The sequence below is a fragment of the Aplidium turbinatum genome, chromosome 1 (genome assembly GCF_918807975.1).
Source record: "Aplidium turbinatum chromosome 1, kaAplTurb1.1, whole genome shotgun sequence".
In the NCBI taxonomy this organism is placed as follows: Eukaryota; Metazoa; Chordata; class Ascidiacea; order Aplousobranchia; family Polyclinidae; genus Aplidium; species Aplidium turbinatum.
The window spans coordinates 60,633,947-60,645,657 of NC_137472.1; the positions used below are offsets into that span (position 1 = coordinate 60,633,947).

An 11,711-nucleotide genomic window follows, 5' to 3' on the forward strand; every position below is an offset into this window, starting at 1 on the left:
ACTTTTTGTAGCTGCCCATTTTCCTTTTTTAGGCCGAGATTCGCTCAATAAGTTTGGAAGCGACGTTAACAATTGCTGCTTTTGTTCTCCAGTTCCGCTCATGCAACAATCTTTGTAGTACTGAGTGTTCACAAGCAAGTAAAATAGTCAGAGGTGAGGTCTTGGTGCGATGTTTCTGCTGATTAAACTCCCACTGCGAGTAAATAACACAGGAATAATTTTTGAACAATTTTTGTCCAAATTAAGTGCTCATTTTGCGACAGCATTTTTATTGCTGTAGCAGAATGGTCATTATGACGTTTGTGGCAGCATTTACCACAGCAATTGCCGCGTGCCGCCGCTAATTTTGAGGACTGAACTTTCACAAAAAAATTTAGCTTAAGGTTAGTGCAAGGTTTCATCATTTCTTTTATAATTACCGGTACTGATTATTTTTGATGATTTATGGTTAGTTTCAAGATAGTATATAAATATTAATTTTTATCCATACTATTGTTGTTATTGGTGCATGTGTTTAGCCTATCAATTTGATTTTTGCATTGAATCTGACTGTAGATGGTCTGGCAGATTGGAATCAATTTTGAAACTGCTTTGACAATCACAGTTGAAAAGTTATTGGAATCGCTTTGGACATGTGCATTTGATTCAGCATTAACTATCACGTCCTTAATTTCTAAAACTAGATTATAGGACAATCATTTTTATCGCGTACATAACTAAGTATGGGTGACACAAGTGATTTAGATCGCCAGATTGAACAATTGAAACGATGTGAAATAATAAAAGAAAGTGAAGTGAAAGCACTATGTGCCAAAGCAAGAGAAATATTGGTTGAAGAAAGCAACGTTCAACGAGTCGACTCTCCTGTGATTGTAAGTGCTACAAAAATATAATATATATATTTTCTATACTAATACCGGTAAGTGTATTAATATATTATCCAATGAAATGCAATAATAAACCAATTTTTACAATTATAATTAGGCCTATATATATATACAATTTTGGTAGAGGGGTAATTTTCTTTAACCATAGACAGATAAAACCAAGCAACCACACGGCATTTAACATCATATATTAGAGTGAACATAAAACTATAAACTACAAACGTTTTTGGCCATACTCAAAGTTAGCCCTTCTCAAGTAACGAAAATAACTGATTTTACAAGAACATCTACAAATTTTACATTGAAAATAACTGATTACACAATGAAGTGAAAAACGAAATGCACAAGAATGAAACTGCAAAGCAGAGGAGAAAGGCACATCACATGGCGATAAATTACGCGAGGCAAAAAAGCGCATCATACTTCCTTGTATAGAGGGTTGGATGCAATGTGTCATTGTCCTCGATCATGAGCTGTTTGTACTGCACTTTCATAATTTAAGTTTGTCCATTTAGAGATGTTTGTTATCCAAATCATTCGTGGTCTGCCTTTGTTTCTATTACCGTTTATCTTCCCTTCTATTAATGATCTTTATAATGAATTTTGCCTTATTGTGTGTCTAAAATACTTCAATTTTCTTCTTTCGACTATTTGTAAGAGAATTTTGCTTAAATTGAATTTGGATAAAGTTTTATCTTTAGTGATTTTTTATTTCCATGAAATTTTTAACATTTACTTGTATTCTAATGTATTCTAATTTACTTGTATATATGTCCAGAGCTCGAAGGTATCGATCCGTTTCTTCATTTTTTGTGGCACTCTTCAAGTTTCAGAATTGTATAAAAGAGTTGACCAGATATAGTTGACCCAATATTTTTCCAGTAAGGATCATTATAAGATTTTTTGCTTGGCATTGAGCACTTTCTAATAGTATATATTTATTATATTATATATATATAATATATTTATTATTTAATATAGTTTTATGTAGAATAATATTCAGCAAAGGAATTGTTGATTGGTCAAACTACTTCTCTCTTCTGCTTCAATGAGGCAAGGTATTCATCCTAAAACACCAGGGTCAGCCAGTTTCCTGCAGCGACTCCTCCATTTTTTTGCATCCCTGGCATGGCACTGTTTTGTTTAAAATCTTCGCTGTCTGTTTCTATTCAAAACATATTCCTGGAAGGTTCTTATAAAGTAGAGTCAATCTGCATGCAAGGCTTTGACCATCTTTTTTAAAAGAAAAACATATTCTGGAATCAAGAAAATGAAATATCTTCAAACTCACAACAATGCTTGACATGAACAACTCGGTTACATGTCTTGTAATACAAACAGATTTATTTTTACACAAGTCCTTCTATTTGAATAACAATCACTCCATTTGAACAAGGTTAACTGAAGATAGGTGGGCAAGCTTTTTGGACCACAGGCCAAAAACTTTCTAATATTTGACAAGCGGGCCATTGTGAGTATATGAAATGTGCTAAGCTACAATTTTTATTTACAAAGATGAAGTGATAAACAAAACTTTCAAAAAACAAAAAATTGATTAAACAAAGTTTCGACAATTGTTTAACTGTGACCGAACATTGGGAACAAGAAACCTACGGTAATTAACAATGCTCAGTTCTTCTTCGTCGTATGCTCAGTTGTGACGAAACAATAAACCATAGACCCCACATAATAGAATTTCAATAAGATGGAATGATTGTATTTGCATTAGAAAAAGTAGTTAATAAATTAGATTAAAGCATTCATTTCAGCCAACATCGGGTGGGCCAGATTAAATAACCCAACCGGTCGGATTTGGCCCGCGGGCCGTAGTTTGCCCATGTCTGATTATCAAAATCGGATTTTAGCTATTTATGATTGAACTGGCTGGCGAGAAAATAAATTTGTTTGTATAATACAGTATGACATATTCTGGGAGTGTTTTATCATTGCTTTACAGATTGTATAGTTCACTTCATCACATGACATACTTAATCAATGAGATGTTGTTTGAGTGGTGCTGTGTCAGTTGTTTCTATATGATATATATATATATATGATATATGTATTTGATATATGCTTGATATATATATATATATGATATAAAAACAATGAAAATATAATAAATATATAAACAAATATAATATACAAATATATATGATATATGTATTTGATATATGCTTGATATATATATATATATATATGATATATGATATATATGATATATGTATTTGTATATGACTAAATCTAATTCGCTCTGCTTTGCTTTTTGCTTGGTATTGAACACTTTTTGTAGTATTAATAGTTTTCATTGTTTATGTACATGACTATATTTGTATATGACTGTATGTGTATAATATATACTACGCTCTACGCATATAAATTCAAACCACTATTTTATAGGTGTGTGGTGATATTCACGGACAGTTCTATGATTTGAATGAGTTGTTCAAAGTTGGAGGGGATCTTCCTGACACCAATTATCTCTTTCTTGGGGATTTTGTGGATCGAGGGTTTTACAGTGTTGAAACATTCATACTGCTACTTGCATTAAAAGTAATGTTTTCGAAGTGTTGCGGCTTTGATTATATTATAAGCATACTTTGTGTTAATTTGGCCAAAAGTAATTCCAATTGAGTATGAGTATGAGTACTATGCATAAAAATTCCTATTTAAAGTTTTTATATCAATTTCACTTTTTTCTAAATCCTGATTTGGGTTCACAAGACTTCTTATTCCTACTACCTACATGTTATTTGTGTTGGTTACTTAATAGGTGGTTGAGTAATAATTAGTCAATAACCATGTACGGTAGTGATTTTTGCAACTATCTACCTAAGGAAATACACTTCATTCAAAATAATTATGGCCTTCCTTCAAAGTGGCTGCTCAGGAGGTTGAATATTTTTCACTCATTGAACAAAAAAGAGAGAAAATAAATATTGAACTTAACAATAAGTTGTCGTTACTAAATCTGCTCCAGTTGAAGACTGATATTTACTAATGGTCGGATATGTAATGTGTATCAGTAATAGCAATAAAATCAGCAATATGGCTATATTTCGGCCTGTCAACGTTTTTTGCATGTGTATAATAAAGGTTCTTTAATTTTGCAATATCATAATTTAAATGCGATACTTTTGCATTTGAGCCTTTAAAATAGTTGCCATGTTTATCTGTGACATTGTTAACCGATTATTGTCACACACAGGTCCGATACCCGGACAGGATTGTGCTGATCAGGGGAAACCATGAAAGTCGTCAGATAACCCAGGTTAGTAGCAAGTCGGTTGGTAAATTAAAATGCTCTGATCGGTTGGTTTATTTTTTGTAGCAACAGTCACAATGTAGCAGCTAATATAACTCTTCACGCCAAATATCTTGAATGAAAAAGTTTCAAAATAAATTTGAAGATGATGAAATTGTAAAAATCTCAACCGGTTCTTACCGAACCCATACATGGCGTGTTCGCTCGTTTGCATGCAATGCATCTGTGGAGACTTTGTTTTGTTGAGCTATACAGCGGTAAGCTGCGCCCTTTTGGGGCAAATTTTTAATTTCAATTGGGGGGATATCTAAATATCTGTGTATGCCTGAAAAATTAAGGCATGCAAAAAAAAAATTTTTTTTCGTCAATGTTTAGACCCTGCTGTCGGCCCCGGAACATTTGCAGGTTACCGGAATTTTGAAATCTTCATAAAACCTTAATCTTTTGTGCTAGGTAGGGCATGTTGGTATTCATTTCTATTGTTTTTGGATAATTAATCCATTCATTAAGTTTACAGACAAATTTAGACATGTTTTAAAATTTTAATTTTTGCAATGATGACATATTTTCTTGCATTTTATGGAAATTTTTGTGATTTCTGAAGGTTATGATAGTAGCAAGTTGGATTTACTGGTTCGGGTACATTCTGAAGCAATATAAATAGACTCATTAGTTAAACATTTTAACAGAAACAATGGCTAAGGAAGTCCAGATGAAAAAGTAGTATTATAATTCTTATTTATGTAACAAATTACATCACAGGCATGTAAGTATGTATGCTGTTTCTCCACCCATTAACTTGATTCCGATTTTACCTTCCAGGATACTACGAAATATACCTACCTGACTTATTCTATTGAATGTATTGTATTAGCTGAGTGTAAGAATGGCATAACGATCTTCAATAAAGGATGGTCCTTTTGAAATAGAAAAGTATGAGTCACTGCAAGCATCCGAACTTCCGCTTCGTTTGAATGTACTCAGACATTTTCTCTATCTCCGTACATTTCAATTTATGAATTCCACAACATCTAGTCAACTGCACAATCAACTCTACGAAGACATCATCAACATATATTCATCTGCATCTATAGCAGCCACAAAGTGCAAGAAGACCATCATAGACCAAGTAAAAGAGCTTGAAACCAAAAGAAAGACTGTGAACAAAAACAAGAATAACCATCAGATTCTTAGGTTTAATAATTTTTTTTTAGGAAGTCTTAACTTTAAAATTGGTATTCTAAAGGAAAATGTGTTGCTGAAGGTGTCGTGGATCATCTCACCTCAATGAAAATTAACATATCTAACATATGTGTTATTTGAGGACATGGTACAAACTCTAATACAGGCTGGAAGGATGGTTCAATGGCCCATATCGAAAGAAGTATAGGAAGACCTTGTCAGCATGTAGATCGCTTACTTCACTACTGCGAGTTATCACTTCGCAAACTTTTTGAACACATTGATGTATCAACTTCAGGGCCAAACAGTTTTAATGGCCCAATCGGAAAAATGCTTGCCAAAAATGTATGAGAAATGGAGCCACTATTATTTGAACCACTCATTAATATATATACCAAAATATCCTGAAATTTCGGTTCAAGTTGAGCAGAATCTTTCAAATGATGCAAAGCACCTGCATAAGCTGGGCAGTTTGCATAAGCTGGACTATTTGAACCACTAAATAATATTATATATATATATATCAAAATATCCTGAAATTTCGGTTCAAGTTGAGCAGAATCTCTCAAATGATGCAAAGCACCTGCATAAGCTGGGCAAGGCGACCAATAGTGGAAATCTTCCAGAAAGTTTAATCAAGAAAAAAATTGGCCCACTGTGTCACTCGCGTTGGTTAACTCTAACTTATTGTACCTAAGAATCTGCTGGTTATTCTTCTTTTTGTTCACAGTCTTTCTTTTGGTTTCAAGCTCTTTTATTTGGTCTATGATGGTCTTCTTGCACTTTGTGGCTGCTATAGATGCAGATGAATATTATGTTGATGATGTCTTCGTAGAGTTGATTGTGCAGTTGACTAGATGTTGTGGAATTCATAAATTGAAATGTACGGAGATAGAGAAAATGTCTGAGTACATTCAAACGAAGCGGAAGTTCGGATGTTTTCAGTGACTCATACTTTTCTATTTCTAAAGGACCATCCTTTATTGAAGATCGTTATGACATTCTTACACTCAGCTAATACAATACATTCAATAGAATAAGTCAGGTAGGTATATTTCGTAGTATCCTGGAAGGTATAATCGGAATCAAGTTAATGGGTGGAGAAAAATCATACATACTTAAATGCCTGTGATGTAATTTGTTACATAAATAAGAATTATAATACTACTTTTTCATCTGGACTTCCTTAGCCATTGTTTCTGTTAAAATGTTTAACTAATGAGTCTATTTATATTGCTTCAGAATGTACCAGAACCAGTAAATCCAACTTGCTATTATCATAACCTTCAAAAACCACAAAAATTTCCATAAAATGCAAGAAAATTTGTCACTGTTGCAAAAATTAAAATTTTAAAACATGTCTGAATTTGTCTGTAAACTTAATAAATGGATTAATTATCCAAAAACAATAGAAATGAATACCAACATGCCCTACCTAGCACAAAAGATTAAAATTTTATGAAGATTTCAAAATTCCGGTAGCCTGCAAATGTTCCGGGGCCGACAGCAGGGTCTAAACATTGACGAAAAAAAAATTTTTTTTGCATGCCTTAATTTTTCAGGCATACACAGATATTTAGATATCCCCCCAATTGAAATTAAAAATTTGCCCCAAAAGGGCGCAGCTTAAACAGCGGACTTCTTTCCTTGCTAGAGTTGTTACCTTAAATGCTTTTCCAACTCCAAGTGGAATGCTTTTTCAGGCGGAAGCATATTCTTCTAAGCATAGAACAACTTGCTGTTGAAATTGTGCATTTCAAATTCGATATACCTTTTCCATCAGACTTGTGACATAATTGAGAACTTTGATTATTTCGGAATAATTGATTTAAAGTGAAAGTACTGCGCAACATTCGTACGCCTGAGAAGTATTCCAGTGGCGTAGAAATGAGCATTGAAATGAAAGCGGGATCCTTGTATAGTGTCCCGGCCTCTAGTTTGTCAGCTATTCTGATTTGTTTGCCACCTTCCAGGTATATGGCTTCTATGACGAGTGCCTTCGAAAGTATGGTTCAGTCACTGTGTGGCGCTATTGTACAGAAATATTTGATTACTTGAGCCTGTCAGCAATCATTGATGGGAAGATCTTTTGTGTCCACGGCGGACTTTCGCCTTCCATACAAACGTTAGATCAGGTAAAAAATGAAGTTTTTGCCAAATTTGGCAGTTACAAAAGTAATAAGCTTTTGATTATCCTACCACTTGTTTTCACGACTTGCTTACAGTTGAGCTGATCAATATCATTTTGAGCTGCACAGCATTGAAAGTCACCTTCGAGGTATAACGCGCCGTCACCGTGCCAGTGCGTTGCATGTCTAGCTTTTTTCACGTCTGTGTCATGGCAAGACCTAATGAAATCTTTGACTACCAAACATGTCTGAATACGATTAAAACATGTGAATGTGATAAACACAAAAGTTTTTCTCTAGATCCGTTGCATAGATAGGAAGCAAGAAGTACCTCACGATGGTCCGATGTGTGATCTGCTGTGGTCTGATCCTGAAGGTTTGTTACCCGATTATTTATCTTGACTAGGGCGAGCCAGCATTAACATGTGTGTTCATCTTGCGTATGAGGCTATGTCATAAACGCTACGGCACAATTAGTCCACACTACGGATTGTTTGCTCATTGTGGGTTTGGAAACCTGCACAGAGCATATCCGGGTCACATTCTCAAAACTTCCCGGTCCGGAAGTTTTAAGAATGTGACCCGGACCGTGACAGCCTTCTATTTTGCAGACACCACGGGATGGGGAGTCAGCCCCCGTGGGGCGGGTTATCTTTTCGGTAGCGACGTCGTTTCCAACTTCAACCACTGTAACGATATCGACTTGATCTGTCGAGCACATCAGCTGGTCATGGAAGGGTTCAAGTGGCACTTTAACCAAACTGTTCTGACCGTCTGGTCCGCTCCTAACTACTGCTACAGGTTGTACAATCGTAACATATTTTGTTGTAAAAACTGTTTTAACTTTTTTAGTTGTATACAGCAACAGTGGATTATTGACCAATTAAATATTTGCTGATTGGGCAATTAATTTCGCGGGCTACATTATCCACCCATCGTAATCCGCTGAATAGAGTCTCCGATTACTGATCCACCGATGAGCTTTGCGCATAATAATAAGCTAATCGTCTGATTAGAAAGTATTCTTTCTCTAATCAGACGATTAGCTTAATCGGCCGCCTAAAATATCTGTTGTTGGTGCTACTGCAGTATTATAGCCGATGCGGCCTTTGGTGAACTAGATGCTCAGTTCGTAAATTGTTCCAATGTTCCCTTTGTCGTGCAGTATCCCAAAGTGTTCTTGGTTGGCTGATTGATGTATTTCGTTGAAAATTAGGTACAAATTTTGTTCGTTGCCTGCCACCGAGAAGACGACCGCTTAGACAAAGATTTTCGAATTCTTCTTTTCTGATGATGTGACCGAGAAATTTGAATTGCCTTTGAGTTATGTTGTTGATGCATCTAACCGTAAACGTGCACATATGGCGATAAAGAAACACCTGAAGCCAAACTGCGTAGTCACTAGTCAATCATCGCTTTGTTGCTAATTTTAAAAGTTTTTATATTTGAATTTAAGTTAGACTGGATGTTCTTCGTATTGGAGGCGATCAGTTTGTTTTAGTAAGGTTGAACCGATTGTTCAGTCAAATTATCGTGGACAGTTGGCTTCACGTCTCAAAAAATATTAGTCCACTTAGAACTTTTCACTACAGCTTGAAACCTCTTCAAGGAGGCATGGTGAAATTTTCAAAGCTACGCTTCCAAAGAGTCTTTATTAGACAAGTAGCCTTATGCCTCGATCAGTTTGCTTGTTGGTTGCCTACCCCGCAAAGTTGACCCGATTTGCCTTTCTGAGTTCTTTATTTTTTTGAATCACATTTATCTTGCAGGTGCGGAAACGTGGCAGCCATCTTTGAATTAGACGAACATTTACAGAAAGAATTTATTATATTTGAAGCGGCCCCCCAAGAAGCCAGGGGGGTCCCGGTCAAGAAACCATTACCCGATTATTTTCTTTGATTTATTATTGGATCATTTTATCTCAATTTTTACTTGAAATGTTTGTTATTTTTATTCCGTATGAAGTCACAAACGATTATGTGTCTCAAGTTTCTGAACTGAATGTTTCTCGTGGATATTGGGAAAGTTGATTGCAGGTTGTCATTGCAAGAGATAGTTACAGTAGCCTGATGCCTTAGGAGGTTATCACAAATCCATGGGTGTCTCAAATCCATGACCTGACAAGATCTTTCTTTTCTGCTGTCACGCTTCTTCTGATGTTGGGACGAGCAATTCCAGACAGAATGTGATGTTGGTTGGTTTGAGACAGCCTGTAATCAAACGGCAGCTTTGGTTTAATATAGGATCGGTTTTCTTAGCATGTAGCTCAGTGGTTAGTGCGTCCGCTTCCGAATCGGTAGACATGGGTTCGATACCATGTCGTGTCATACTAAGGACTTTTGAATGGTACTGAATTTAATTCCTGCTTGGCACTGAGCAATGGAAAAGATTCAGGTAATAATGTACTCAGTTGCGCCTCTATACGGTTGCATTGACACTGTCTTCTTTGTAAAGCGCTGAGAAGCAATGCATTCTACGATGAATACAGCGCTATATAAAAACAAGCATTATTATTATGTGCCCAGCGTTTCCAAACTGGGCAGGCATATTCTGCAGCCGAATAGCATTAGGCTAAAACAGCTGACCGCATTGTATCTCGAAGGGCGCCTCAATCAAACTTTTCTGTTTCGAGAAGCGACCTTAGCTCTTTCTTTTTCAATATGGGACTTGTATGTGAGGGACCTATCTAGTTTGACGCCGTGGGATTGATAGGCTACAATGCGCCAGTTTGGCTCCATTCCAGGAAAGGTTTAGTTGGCATGATGCAACCCTGGATCTGAGGTGGAATGCTCAAACTTGGGTTTTGTTGGAGTTGACACCTAGGTGTTTCTCCGTGTGGTATGTTGTCAGCCCGTCCAGAGCATCGCTAAGTATTTTCTCCGTTGAAGATAAGTATTTGTGTTGCGTTGTTATACACAGATCGTCAGCGTATAGGAAGCTTCTTGTACGAGGGTGGATTGGTCGGTCGTTCGTATAAACGTTGTACAAGATGGGGGCTAAAACACTCCCTTGTAGTAGACCATTAGGCTATTCTGCCGTCTCCATCCACTATTTTTTCCATCAAAATAAACATAAGTGCGACGGTTGTTAAGCAACGATTGTAGGGGAGACTCAGGTAAGTTGGCCCACTCTAAATAATTTTTTAACTACAATAGCCTAGTTATTGTTACGTATCGTACGCATACCGGTACTGAGAAAGTGCTGTTGAAACTACCTTATCACCAGGTTGGGAGGCTCCAGCAAGCAGTAGGCCTATAACCATGTGAGCACGATTTTTGTGTGAAAAATTATGATTTTTGGATTTTAGAATTTTTTGTATGTCGAGTGAGTTCTTTCCTACTATATAAGAAAGGTTATTATTTAGTGAGTGCAGCGCTAGAGTAGCCTACCGTAAACCGGGGTAGGCACTTTTACGTATTACACTGCCCGAAGAGGTAACCGCAACCATGCGTATCGTATATGACATTACTGGTGTTTTAGTCACAACTTTTCTCATAAACTCCATTGTTTGCAGTCACTACGATTCTTCTTGCACTCAGTTCAGTTGAAGAAAAAATAGTATTAGCAGAGGGTGGGAATCGAACCCATGCAATCGAAATTACTACTCCTCTGCCCTAACCATTAGGCATCTGCTTTCCATCTAAATAATCGGGAATCTCAGCGTCAACTGTCTGTCTCGCTAAAAGGAAATCCTTTACCATACACTGCAAACCCAACTTACCTTGGAGTAAAACTTGACCGGCAGTTGACCTACAGACCCCACATCGAGTCACTCCGTGCCAAGGTTACCTCGCGAAATAACCTCTTGAGAAGCCTAGCAGGAACAGGATGGGGAGCCCGAGCATCAACCTTGCGTACAAGTGCACTAGCCTTGGTCTACAGCTCAGCCGAATATGCCTCAGCTGTGTGGAACCGCAGCAGACACACAAAAAAGATGGATGTATGCATTAACGACACCTTGCGCATCATCACTGGCTGTCTCCGCCCCACACCTACTGCTTATCTGCCAACTTTGGCTGGCATTGCTCCTGCTCATGTCCGTAGGGAAGAAGCCTCTTACAAACTGGCTCTACATGCGAGACTCGATCCTCAACACCTTCTCCACAGTCACTCCCAAACAAATGGACCAGTCAGACCTCAACGCCTATCATCAAGGCGCCCATTCCATCGATACGCTATACAACTTGTGGATAAGAACTTCAGCTGCATGGAAACATGGGCCCAAGAATGGAACGAGCTGCCACATAT

At 36.9% G+C, this 11,711-nt stretch overlaps 1 protein-coding gene across 1 annotated transcript; it reads left to right on the forward strand.

The window, feature by feature from the left end:
• Window positions 1–687: 687 nt before the first annotated feature.
• Window positions 688–9,479, forward strand: LOC145773312 (serine/threonine-protein phosphatase 4 catalytic subunit B). Its single transcript, XM_082584796.1, has 7 exons — window positions 688–872; window positions 3,288–3,440; window positions 4,096–4,158; window positions 7,308–7,469; window positions 7,764–7,839; window positions 8,075–8,264; window positions 9,233–9,479. The coding sequence occupies exons 1-7, from the start codon at window positions 723–725 to the stop codon at window positions 9,360–9,362; spliced, it is 924 nt and encodes a 307-aa protein (XP_082440922.1). The 5' UTR covers window positions 688–722; the 3' UTR covers window positions 9,363–9,479.
• The last annotated feature ends 2,232 nt before the right edge of the window (window positions 9,480–11,711 follow it).